General features: G+C 39.2%; 1 protein-coding gene across 9 annotated transcripts in view; it reads right to left on the reverse strand.

The window, feature by feature from the left end:
* Positions 1–561: 561 nt before the first annotated feature.
* Positions 562–13,231, reverse strand: part of tp63 (tumor protein p63) — a 41,236-nt gene continuing 28,566 nt past the window's right edge. For 4 of the 9 annotated variants that reach the window (XM_047813519.1, XM_027146592.2, XM_047813524.1 and 1 more), the window contains 10 exons: positions 11,061–11,247; positions 10,847–10,962; positions 10,465–10,574; positions 10,237–10,373; positions 9,207–9,286; positions 8,967–9,091; positions 4,324–4,469; positions 3,534–3,681; positions 2,670–2,763; positions 562–1,142 (listed from right to left, as the gene is read on the reverse strand). In XM_047813519.1, coding sequence (XP_047669475.1) covers positions 846–1,142; positions 2,670–2,763; positions 3,534–3,681; positions 4,324–4,469; positions 8,967–9,091; positions 9,207–9,286; positions 10,237–10,373; positions 10,465–10,574; positions 10,847–10,962; positions 11,061–11,247 — 1,440 coding nt within the window. In that variant the 3' untranslated portion in view covers positions 562–845. Of the gene's footprint in view, positions 1,143–2,669; positions 2,764–3,533; positions 3,682–4,323; positions 4,470–6,064; positions 6,726–8,966; positions 9,092–9,206; positions 9,287–10,236; positions 10,374–10,464; positions 10,575–10,846; positions 10,963–11,060; positions 11,248–13,231 lie in introns of those variants that run through there. The other 5 variants (XM_047813522.1, XM_047813521.1, XM_027146590.2 and 2 more) reach the window with 3 other exon arrangements.

Raw genomic sequence — 13,231 nt, forward strand, 5'->3', positions numbered from 1 at the left:
CAAAAATAAACCGATCGTATAGTAATGATCTTTTATTTTTTTTGTTTAGAATGTATCAAAATAAGCATACATTATTTACAAAATGTATAATTGTAAAAAAAAAAATATATCTGTACAATATTATTAAAATACTGGAAAGGTCACGTGAGTGACTGGGTTTAAATTTGTCCAAGTATTAAAATTCATCTGCCAGTATTACATCAAGTAGTTTGACAGTATAAAAACAGACAAATGTTACCAGTTAAAACAAATTATCACCAAGCTGAAACAAAGAGTTTACAGCGAACCGATTAACAAACAGTATAATACTAGGAATCTTGGAGTTCTTTACAATCCAAAAAGACACCGGGTATAAAAAATAAAAAGCCCCCAAATATTATTTCTTCTCTGCCGAGAATGAATGCCAACAGCTCAAAATAGTATTTCTTAAGTGCTGTGTCTCAAGAAATTTTAATCGATAAACCAAACACGGCAAAGCACCACTTACCCTAAAGCTACAGTAGCCTGCATCAAACTAGGGGCTTGAAATGACAAGCAGACCGAAATACACCCAAAAAACACTAGCCGTTAAGTGCATTTAATTTGCATGCTTTTAAGTGAAATCAAACACTTGGTAAAAGCTGTACAAATTTTTTTGTGTTTGCGGCATGCAGGAGTTGCAGTATGTTTTTAAAGCTGTTTTGTATGAGTGTGTGTGTATGAGTGAGTGTGTGTGTATGAGTGAGTGTGTGTGTATGAGTGAGTGAGTGAGTGAGTGAGTGAGTGAGTGTGTGTGTGTGTGTGTGTGTGTGTGTGTGTGTGTGTGTGTGTGTGTGTGTGTGCGTGCGTGCGCGCGCGCCTGCCGCTCACTCTCCCTCCTCCTTGATGCGCTGCTGCTTGTTGCGGCGCGAGTCCAGATCGAAGGAAAAGTCGGTCCAGTCGTCCCGCGGTGGGAAAGAAATGGTCTGTCGCAGGGTGAAGCGCACGGCATCGATCACACGCTCACCACGTGCCTCCGTGGAGCCCACACTCACTGAGGATGCCCCGCTGGACGAGCGCAGGATGTGTGCAGGGGGCGAGAACTCCATGCTCTGCCGGTGTTCCATAATCCCCTTCCAGATCAGGTGCTGGAACTCGGTAGGGATCTTCAACCTGGACAGGTCCTGCGGATGCAGTGACTCATGAACAAACAGGAATACAAAGGGACCACAACTGCACATACCCTCACTCTCAGGGGCGGTTCTAGGATTTCATCTTTAGGGGGCTTAGCCCTCAGCTAGAATTTAATACAAGAAGAGTTTCACATAGTAAGCCAAAAGTTTGGTATTATTTAAAATGGCAAAAGTGGACAACAAAATTTTATGCGTGATGTAATGATGCCAGTCTTGAATCAAAACAGTTCATGTATGTGTGCATTCTCTACAAACAGTGTGTCCAATGAATGCAGTCATTAATAAACTAATATTCACAAGACAAAGACCAAATCAATAAATGTTATTTTTATTTAGTATTGACTGGATTGTTTGCATTAATAGTTTGTGCTATCAACTCTGGTAATAAGAATAGTGACATGTCACTGCTTTTAGTTGCCGTCTTTGCGGCTTTCCGCCGATTAACGTTATAGATAAATGCCTCCAGCTCTGACTGCGCGTGCACGTTGCGAGCCCGGACTCCGTTCAAATAAAGCAGACGGCTGATGACGCACTTTTGAAAGACTACAACACACGCGCGTAAAAGCAAAGTAAAAAAATTCGCTCTTGGATCAAACTGATAAATAATTTTCTTTCCCATCGACGACATGTTATGCATTTTAACGTATTTTTTATTTTTGAAAGTAAAAATTACACATAGTATTATGGGGGCTGGAGCCACCCTAAAAAAAAGGTCTAGAACCGCCCCTGCTCACTCTCCACTTTAGCAGGAACACCTTCTCATTCGTGCATGTGTGCAGTTATCCATTCAGCCAATCATGTCAGCAGCACATTGAATAAAATCATTTAAATACAGTCTAAAAACTTTTTTTGTTAGCATTTTTCTCTTTAGGTGGAGACTGGTGGAGACTGAATCACATCTTTAAATGCAATTTCCCATTTTCTTATTTTGCAGGTAAACAGATTTTAAAATTCAGTAGCTTTACTTGTTAAAAGCTATAGAAAAGAGAAACACCTTTACAGTCCAGTACAGTAACCTGGTTCTCACATGATGTTTTTATATACTCTCAAAACTCAACATCATGTGACCGGTGTAGAGCCTTATATTTATAATTTATTATCTAAACTTTATATATGTTAAATAATATATCAACAACAACAACAACAACAATAATAATATAATTATAATATATTAACTAATATAATTTCTTATTTGGAGAATGATTTGAGTTCTTAGATGGTCTTAATAATACAATTGCAAAGTAATACAGTTTTAGAAACTGAGATGGGATAAAACTACACTCAGGAAAAAAAAACTCTCAGCCTTGAGGGTTCAGAAGTTAAAAGGGGGTCAAGTTGTTTTGTGTCTCTGGTGAAACCCTACAGCAGACTGTTCCCCTTCAAGCTTCCAAGAGGTTCCTGATTTTAGGTTTTGTCTCAGTTTATAACATGGAATTGAATAACAGGCCAATTAGCTCTGAAAAAAAAGAAAAGAACTGGATACAGAAAAAAAGCACAAGGTAGCAAGCAGAGTCTCACCTCCAGGTTGTAGTTCTCAATCTGGTAGATGCTGGTAAGGCCCTGGGCTGTAAAGTAATCCAGACAGGAAGAGCAGCCCAACCGTAACAGGAAACTGAAATAAAGGTGGCGTTCCAAGTAAAAATAATGGCAAACAGTTTTAACAGGATATAAATCATCATGACATTGTTAAACTTGTTTCCCCAATCCAGTCCAAAATCCTGCAATCTCCATTTGTTTCTAAGTTCAGAGCTCAACATTTTTAACTTGCCCTAAACAATACACTTAAACTCATCCTGAACTTATAAACCATGCATTTGATTAAATGCTTTTAGTAGAGATGATGTAATTGCACTGACTGACTACGGTGTGAAAATAGTCATTAGAGCCTTTTGCTACATTACTTTAGGAAATGGTGGAAAGGTAAAATGTCGTTGGAAAATTACTGCTGAGAGTAGAAAATTTGGATTATATAACTATGAACCACTGTGAGTCAGTGTTTATTAAAGAAAACATTTAGATTTTTTGCTTGATTTTAAGGTGTTCATGATCCACTACTGACATCAATAACAATGCTATAACACACACCTCCACATGATATTGTTGTTATACCAGATAGCCCAGATCTTGTTATTCACCAACTGCTGTATTCCACTCAACTACACCAGGACAATTTCGTTTCTGAACTTCTTAGACCTTTCAGTTTCTATATTAATGATTGCTATGTATTATAATTAAAAAAAAATCTGCTTTTGATTTTTGTTTCAAACTAAGAGTTCAGGAGTGTTAAGAACTTCAACAGTGAAAAAACCCCCACAGTTCATCTGGACTGGATGTGGAAACACAGTTGTACTGCACTCATAATGAAACTGAATAAACATGTACTTGGAAATGCTGCTGTCCACAGGATATGGCGGTGGGGGTGTGCAGTGAGAGGAGGGCACCATGGGTAACTGCGGCTGCAGGGCATGAGTGGGACTCAGTGAACTCATATCCGTGTTCATGGGAATGTGGGCGCCCATCATGGGAGACACTGTAGGAAAACAAACCCGAGAGGAAGACACTGTGAGACACTTTTAATCTCGCACCAGCTGTGGTGTCATTGTCAAGGCTGTAAAAAAGAGTGTGTTTGATTTGAACAAAGACCTGTGGCCCACTGGCAACAGAGGTGCTGATTAGGTAATAGTGGACAACTGAGCCTAGTTTCATATATTATGACAAATGCTGGCAGGAGCTGTGATATCCATGGATTAAGGAGATTTTTGTCCCACACAGATCCAGTTCACTAGTAAAAGGAAACTGGCTGTCAGAGAGACACTGATGCAGAGTGGTGCTCAGGAGCTGTCGTGTGCAGACAAGCTCGGAGGTGAACAAAAGCAGGAAGACGCCTGCTCCTTTTCACTGAAAACGTGGTTACCGTACACTATAAACTCAATGTATGCTAACTGAAAGCATACTGAATGTATGTAGTTAAAACATAGTAAGAAATAAACTATATTCAAATATAATGGTCTTTAGGGTTGAATCGTTTGTTCTGAATATACAGTATGTAAGCCAAAACTTTAAATCTGTCTGAAGCTACTCTGTTATCTCCAGTCAGTTTGTCTTCTCCTCTCCAGACATATGACTGCTAGGTTGCAATGGTCAGTAATGTCTGTTATTGTGAAAGCCTTACTGTCTGTGAGTCCTCCGGTCATGCTGGATGGGGTGAGCGTGTTGCGTTGTTGTGGGTTGATTAGCTGGCTGACTGACGGCAGTTTGTTCACCTTGCTGTGTGGAGGTGAGGCGGAGCCAAACGATGGCTGAGGAGGCAGCGGGCTCCTGGAGCAGAGAGGAAGAGGAAGAGGACATGGCCTGTCATTCTGAGTAGCACACAATTCCCAACACATTCAACACAGGATGCTCTCCAGTGACTCAGCATCATGGACAATACAAAACATAGAGATTCTGTGTTCTATAACAATACATTAAAGTGCAAAAAGTAATATAACAACACTTTTCTCATTATTACACCAGTTGGCAAGTATAGAAAAAATGAATGAGAAGATAGAACAGTAACTAAATTCATGCTGTTATACCTGAATCCTAATTTCCTTTTATTCTAATCAGGTTTTATGTAGCAGGCTGACAAGATGAATGTAATAATGTAGACTACTAAAGTGAAATAATGTTTAATCAAGATCATCTTAACATAAAATATTCTGCACTAAATCCGAAAGCACTTTAATGTTCCGTGAAGCCCCAAGTGAATAAACACGCTTTCATTTAGTTCCATCATGACGGCAGAATGTCGAGTGGCTTACAGCAGTTCCGTGTCATCTTTATTGGAAGGTGAAAAAACTAAAACTATACCAGAAACGTGATCTCACATGCTTAATAAAATGAGGGTCACTGCCACAACAGAATGATGTTATGCTGATGCATGATTTCTGTAAATATATTCACGGCACAACAATATGATCATATATCTGCCAAGATCATCCCTTATGTACTGAAATGATAGCTGTTTGAATGTGAGTATTTTTTCCTGGATTATTAAAATAGATTTTTTTTGGGATCAGTATCTGTATTGTAAAACAATATTTTATGTAGACTTCTATTATATATCCAAATGGCAGGAAAATGTCTCCAGTATTATTTCTATACTAGAAGTTTTTAGAAGTAATTGTCAGTGTAATTGTCTTCCTTAGCTTTTCCACTTTTCCTTCTAAAGTCTAACATGCTTAAGATAGGTTTGGGGAAAGTGTAAAAGCTACATAAAGCTTCAGGACACTTGCTTGAATTAAACTTCATTAAAAAGAGTATCGAAACCAATATTTGTGATATAAGGTTTCATTCTTGTACTTATGTGGTCTTCATTTTTTTTTTGCTTAAAATAAAAACTCATTAAGGATGAAAAAAGGCTAATAATAAAAGAAAGAATGGAATAGAAAGTCAAAAGCAGAGGACATTTATTGAAGAACAACAGATAAAAGAGGCATTAATTATACATCTATCACCCCCCCAACACACAAACACACACACACACAAGAACACACAAGCTAAATTGCATTTGCACACTTTCTAGCATTTGTTTCTCATTCTCTCTGACTCAGACACAAATACATTTCTCTTAAGAAAATGTCCATATAATCCAGTGAAAACAACTGCCCTGCAGTGCACTTTATAAAACATGACCAGCATTATTAAAGTTATCAATAAAGTCCTTGCCCCGGAAACCCATAGACAATGAAATGAGCCCAGCTCCAATAATAAAAGAAAGACTGATGCAAAAACAAGCCTGAAATAATATCAAGAACAACATGAGTCCCATAGGAAAAAAAAACGTGCTTGGTTCCTGGTTTAGACAGTCAGGATTATGAGAGAGAAAGAATGAGAGAGAGAGAGAGAGAGAGAGAGAGAGAGAGAGAGAGAGAGAGAGAGAGAGAGAGAGAGAGAGAGAGGCTGAGGTGATCGGCTGAGCGGCTGCTATTATTTCTGTGCAATGTAATTTCTGTGCAATACCAGCAGATATGTCCAACTAGTGCTGAGGAAACAGCCAGCTCAGTTAATAAGGACCCTTCAAAAATAACAGGAAAACACTGAACATAATGAAAAAGTTCACAAGTAGCATAACATAAAAATAGGAGGCCTTTCATTTTAGTATTTCAGTTAAACGTACACTTGTGTAGGAGTGCATCATGATCAGAATTATACAATTTTTCACACAGTCTGATCAGTATGACTGAGACACGAGAGTCATTCCTAATCTGAACACTTGGAGGGGGAAAAGCATGCAGTTCCAGCAAAAGGTCTTTAAGTAATTGCTTAAATATGTGACATCTTCTGGGGGGGAAGAAGAAAACAAAATCCAGCAAGACTTTATGTTCTCTAAATTAGCCACAGAGAAACACACGAAGAGGCAGAGGGTAGAAAGAAGAACTGAAGAACAGAGATGTGATGAATAATTTGAAGGAGGAGGAGGAGGAGGAGGAGGAGGAAGAGGAATGTGTCTCCTGCTTTTAGGATGCACTGAAACGTCTCTTCTGCTCACCTAAAGGCTCCAGCAGCTCAGAGCGCAGACGGGCCCGAAGGAGACTGTACACACAGAGGGAGAGGAAAGGAAGGAGGACAGAACTGAGACATAATACAGTGACAGAAGGATAAAGGGAAATGAAGGACAGTTTCTGAGAAAGAGGTGTGAATATAACAGTCCCAGTGAGCACTGACTGATCAAACTGTTTAACATTTAACATCAAATGTGGTCCAGATGAAGTCTGAACCCTTGTATACAACCACACTTGTAGTATTTTCTATATTCCTTCACTTTGGTCACATAAATGTTTTTAAATATTTCTAAATATTGCTTGTCGGAGTACAAAGAGGAAAACAAGCAGAAAGTGCTGAAAAACAGGGATATGCTGCTAGTAAAATAAAGTATATATACACTAGAGCTGACTGTAATGCAGACTTCAGACTTTTTGTATTGGTCATGTCCGTGTGTCCAGAAGAGAAGCAGATTTGACTCAATGATTTGGAGAATAAAAAGGGGAGACTGCTTGAGATAACCTTGTGAACCTCTCAATAGAGAAGAGAACATCTTTATGCTAGCTTTATAAATGATATATATATATATGTTTACATATGGAAATAAGTTTTGTAGTATATATGTAACTAGAGAGCAGACAATTTCTGCTCTGAAAATACCAGATGTGCTTTATAAGGAAAATAAGTATATTGTATTTTTTTAGCTATTCTTTTTTTTAAATAGGGACAAAAAAATTGAAAGAAAGAAAGAAAGAAAGAAAGAAAGAAAGAAAGAAGAAAGAAAAAGCAAAACTTTTGAATTGTACTGTATGCAATAGACACTTGCAGTGCTAATGATGTCCACTGTGTGGCACTACTGCACAGCCATGGGAAAGTGCTTCCTAAACCCAGGAAAGCAAAAAGACAAACAAGAGGAACCACCGAGTCAGATAGAAGGAAGTTTTATTATTTTATTTGAGATGGAAAAAAACAAAGGTTAGGCATACAAACAGGACAGATGAGAGGAAAGATCAACACTGTGGAAAGGATGAAAGCACGTAGAAGGAGAAGTGAGCCAATATCAATCTTTCAAAAATCCATCAAAGCACTCAGGGGGAAAAAAAAACAAGAAAAAAAGAAAAAACTAACAGCTAAGTGTGGATTTTGGGGTAATCGTCCAACAGAGATAGCAGTCTTTGGGTAGAGGCCAATGTAAGCTCATATAAAAAGCTGTCTGACACTTTGGGCTCTGTTCTTTTCCTAAGAGAGGACAGTTGGAAAAATAATGGCTTCCTTCACCTACTCATTGTGTCCACACCAGAGAGCTTGTAAGAAGCCGTAAAACAAGCTTTAATTTTTTTTCAGCTGTGCCAAAATGGCCTCAAATAATGGTCCTGCCTAGCACATTTTCTCACTCCACTTAGGGCCAGGATGAAATAACAGGCAGAAAAAAAAGCTAAATGGGGAGTGTACAGACGCTACATCATCTGTCAGTTTCTTAATGAGAGAAGCAAACAAAAGCAGTAATTATCACAGGGCGTCGAAGTGCATTATTCAGAGGTATAATTTTCAGCTGTCTCCCTCGCTTTTGTTTATTTTATTTTTTTCGCTTTGCTCTGTCTCTAACACCAGAATATTTGTGCCGTTGAGAAAATACGCACCAGCCAATTCCTTAAACATGGATGATGACTTGGAAGGTAAACCTGGGTAAACCTGACTGACTCTCCTGTAATTCTGTTATTCACTAATGCAGTTGATCAAACTTATCTGACTGCCAAACACTAACGCAGCACCATGTGAACAAGGCGCACCCCTTTGTTAGACTGCCTCAGATCTTTTTAGTGCTGAGTGAGAAGCTTTTCGTGCTTCATAGAATAAAACCGTAATCGTGTAAATCCAACTCATGCAATCTCATCACAATGCAATCCTCATGCAATCTTGCCATTTTATGCAACACTTCCAGGTTCAAAACCTTAAAATGCAAATGGAGCGTAACTGGGGCGGGTCTGCGGAGTACGTCTGTTCAAACGCATGTCACAGTGAACTCGTCTGAGAAAAGGATTAAATCCATGCAAAAAAAAGAAAAAAAGTGCTAGTAAACATTCAGCTCAGAGTTAAACAACTAAACACTCCAAACAAGCAGCAGGGTGAACCTTGTTGGTACTGTGTGTGTGGCCTGAATGTGTATACTGGCTGCAGTCTCTAAACCCGCAAACAGAAGGTCCAATACAGTCTTATTTAAAATGTTGAGAGCAGGACTGACCCCTCCTTTTTGCGAGCATGGGCTAATCTCCCTGTGTGTGAGGTACTCACTGTTTCTGCAGAAGGCTCTGCTGCTGCTGCCTGTATGACTCTATGGTTTGTTGAGGGAGATACTGCATGAGCTCCAGAGACTCTTTGATTTTCACCAAAATCTCATAGATTTCACGGCCTTTAATCTGTTGGACAGAGATAGAGAGAGGCGGTTGGTACTGATGCCTTATTTCACTTCTTTTCTTTTCCTTTTCTGATTTTACCTGAAAATTTATAATATAGCAAAATACTGATACTCACAGGCAAACAAAAAACTTCCTCATCAGTGGATCTTCTCTTCTTAATGGAGGATATCTGAATACTGTGAGTCTGGCGAAAAGCTGCAGGAGACAGAGATAGATAGATAGATAGATAGATAGATAGAGAGAGAGAGAGAGAGAGAGAGAGAGAGAGAGAGAGAGAGAGATATGAAGTGACAACACAGCTATAGCGAAGGTGTTACATGCAGTTGATTAGGACCCAGACAACATGCAGTTTGCCACAAGCAGTGAATCCCAGTGAGCACTAAATGACCACAGATGATCTCTGACCCATACATATAAATCCTATTTTTACATATTTTGCATATAATCTAAATTGTATTTTTACTTCATTTCCCTCCCCACATATAGTAAACACTTTCACTCTAGCCAAAATCTAGACATTTGACATACAATTGGGTCAAAAACATCTATTGTACCTCTTTTAATTGCTTTTGTGGTCACTGGGTATGTTAAAGTTTCAGAAACAAGCACCATGCTGTGTGTGTGTGTGTGTGTGTGTGTGTGTGTGTGTGTGTGTGTGTGTGTGTGTGTGTGTGTGTGTGTGTGTGTGTCTCAGGGTCAAATACAAAACAAGTTTTTTGTTTTTCCTCTGAAAGCTTTTTCAATATCTATTCAGATTAATGGTTGGAATCACAATAACATGAAATGTTTGGAAACATAAAACGAATTAATTTGTGTGTATTATTTTTAAGATTTCATTCCTTTTTTTCTGTTTGTGTCTTTGACCCATAACTTGGTGCATGTCTAAGTTTATTTATAAGCACCAAATGAACATTATAGCAATATTACAATGGTCCAAAAAATGATGCACTTTTGTTTTATAAGTTTAGTTTTCAGGACTAACAATATTCCACAGCCACATGAAGGTCCATGCAAAACTCCATAAAGACAGTGAGCCTGTGCATGTTTGTTTGTGTGTGTGTGTGTGTGTGTGTGTGTGTGTGTGTGTGTGTGTGTGTGCGTGCGTATACATGCAAAGCCCCATCACCAGCCCCAGCACTACTTACGGCGTTTCGTACCCTCAGAACTTTTTGTGCCATCACTGACGTGCTGCTTGCGGATGCTGTCCTCATCTGCTTTGCGGTCGCGCCCTGGACATGCACAGATACGAGCCTCGAAACACCGCCGTCCCAAAACCTGACCACTGTGAAGACACACACACGCACAGATATTTAGTGTCTTAATCACGATGCCACACTGTCATATAAGACTCTCAGGGAGAGTCAAGGACTTACTCTCTGGTTTCCAGAGTGACGATGATGAGGATGGGGCGTCTATTCATTCCACCCACGCAGCTGGAGTTGCACATGAAATTGTAGAGGATGGTTGTGAACTCAGTTCCAACCTGTTGGAAAAAAATCATCCATAGATGTGAATATCATGCAAATAAAGTAGAGAACATTTAAGTAAACCAACCTGGATGTTCATTTTTAATATACTTTGTGTAGTATGAGTCCCTGGTAGTATGAGTTTGGATGTTGTGATGTGAGTTGGTGATTGACCTTTCATTTGAATCTCAAGCTGAGAAACTAGAAATCTAGAACTAAGTGAGCAAAGGTGTGTAGTGACAAGGCAAATAGGTGTGTGTGTTTGGGTGTAGGTGAGTGAAAGACTTACCTGCGGGGGTTCGTATGGCACCAGAACACTCTGGCGCCCGGTAATAGAGTCTTCCACATACTGGGCGTGGCTGTTGCCCTCCACTCTGATCAGATGACTGGGTGGTGCAATTTGGCCTGTAAAACAAAATGAAAAGAAGTCAGTCTTTTTAAAGTCATTCTATATTATACTTAAAATCATGAGCATGTTTTTGACCTATCGCAGGTTTGCATACCGTCGTTGAATTCTCGGCTGAGCTCGTGGTTAGGGCATCGTTTGACCACCTCGGTCACATGCTCAGCTTTTTTGTAGACAGGCATTGCCCGGATGACCGCTCCCTGAGGTGGGCTGGTCAGAACTTTGATCTGAATGGGACATGTTTTAGCGATCTGACAGTATAGCTTCTTGAGGTCTGTGGAGTACTGGAAAGAACAGAACAAAAAGGAGAAGCGTCAAAAGCCAGTATAAAGTCTTTTGTATCTCCTTTACCAAAACCAATGCAATAAAACTTTCAAAAGCAGAAAGGATGTGGCCTTGGGCCCAGTAAAGTGAAACACCTGCATCATCGTGGCCGTTTACCTGAACAACAGCCATAAACCATTAAAAGAGGAGCAGCATCTGGCTACTTCTGCCTCTGGCCTTAAGCAGTAGTGGTTCAAATATATGAAGCCTGGAATTTTGGCCACGTGAACAGAGAAAAAGAAGCTACAATTTCAAACTGTAGCAATGTATGATAGCTCATCTGTTAAGCATTTCCCAATAGGTCCCAGTGACGACAACCTGATGCTACTTGAAAGAACGTTGTATCACTAACCGCAAAAATGATTCTTGCATCACACAGCAAGACTGACTCACCCTTAGTGCCATAGACCAACAATACCACCAAGAGGCATGGGCTTACTCATATACACTGCATCACCTAAAACTCTCCTACACACATTCACACAGCTTGCAAAACATCCTGATCAATGATGCAGCAATGAGTAAGAAAAATAACAAGCTGACTAGACTGTAGTCACAACAGGAACTACAGTATGCAGAGCCTCACCAAGAGAATCCGAGGTAAGACGAGTAATTTGGTGGAAAACATTGACGTCTGAGTTCGAAGCAGACTGACAGCAACTGATTTATTCAGAAGAGTCAGGATAGATTTTGGAAGGTGGTTTATGAGAAGAAATCCAGTGACACAAAAACATTGGATGCAGTCAGTCAGTTTAGGGTAACGACATTGTGCAAGTTTGATCTAATCATTAGTTTGCTCATTGCTTGAGTAAATTTACTAAATCTCTAAATGTGCATCTTAACACCAAATGAAAATAAAGTGCAAAATGGCTCGTCAGTGTCTTTCTCACAAACTCTTAGAACCCTGCAGTGCTCAGGCTCATGGAAAAAAAAACTGCAATGAAAACATACTCTTAAGTTCATTTCTAAAGCTGTGGAAGGAAGGAGGGGTAAAGAAAAGAGAACATTGCCCCTGGGCTGATTGGAGGAACAATAGGACATTAAATTCCATTTCTATTAACTTTTGATTTGAGGTGTTCTAGTGAGAGGGGCCCATCCCAACACCTGCCTATTATCTGTGTGAGTATTACACAAGCTTGGCAAGGATATGTACACACACACACACACACACACACACACACACACACACACACACACACACACACACACACACACACACACACACATATATATATATATACACATATATATACACACACATATACACACATATACACACACTCTTGCAAAAATCCCTGCCATTTCCCTTGGGCTTGTAATTAACGTCCCTGAAAGGCTGAAAAGAAACAAAAGAAATTGGAAAAACAAAGTTACGAAAGGTGTGTCAGTCCACAAAAGGGTGTAAGACTAGACTATCAAGATTACTTTAGTTCTAAGACATACGAATCTTTTATATAATCTGAATGATCAAACAGGGGCGAGGCATCAGTGTGAAGTCTGTGTAGATGTTAGCTATATGCCCCGGATTGGCCGCTTCAAACTGAAAACAAAATACTACACAAAAAAAAGTCAAGATCTAACCAGCTCTGCTCTGGCCTACAAATTAGGCTTTCACCAGTGAAACCATGGAGGTGTTTAAGGTTTCAGAGAGGTCTGCTATTAAAAAAGAAAGATGAATAGCTGTAATTTTCCTGCTGTTCCCAACAATACACATGTTGAAAACGTGACATTTTTTGAAATGAGAAAAGTGAGAAAAGGTAACAATATTTATAATTTATAATTAACAGGATATATGTAACAAAATAACCATCATAAAATGAGAAATACAAAAAGACACTACCAAGATGAACTGCTGAAAAAAATATAATTAAAGGAAATCTCAAGTCATTTCATAGCAAAGATGCTGGTCTGTCAACACAAAGCAGAACAAGTGGAAAAAACAAG

Source organism: Tachysurus fulvidraco, chromosome 5, assembly GCF_022655615.1.
Source record: "Tachysurus fulvidraco isolate hzauxx_2018 chromosome 5, HZAU_PFXX_2.0, whole genome shotgun sequence".
Classification (NCBI taxonomy): domain Eukaryota; kingdom Metazoa; phylum Chordata; class Actinopteri; order Siluriformes; family Bagridae; genus Tachysurus; species Tachysurus fulvidraco.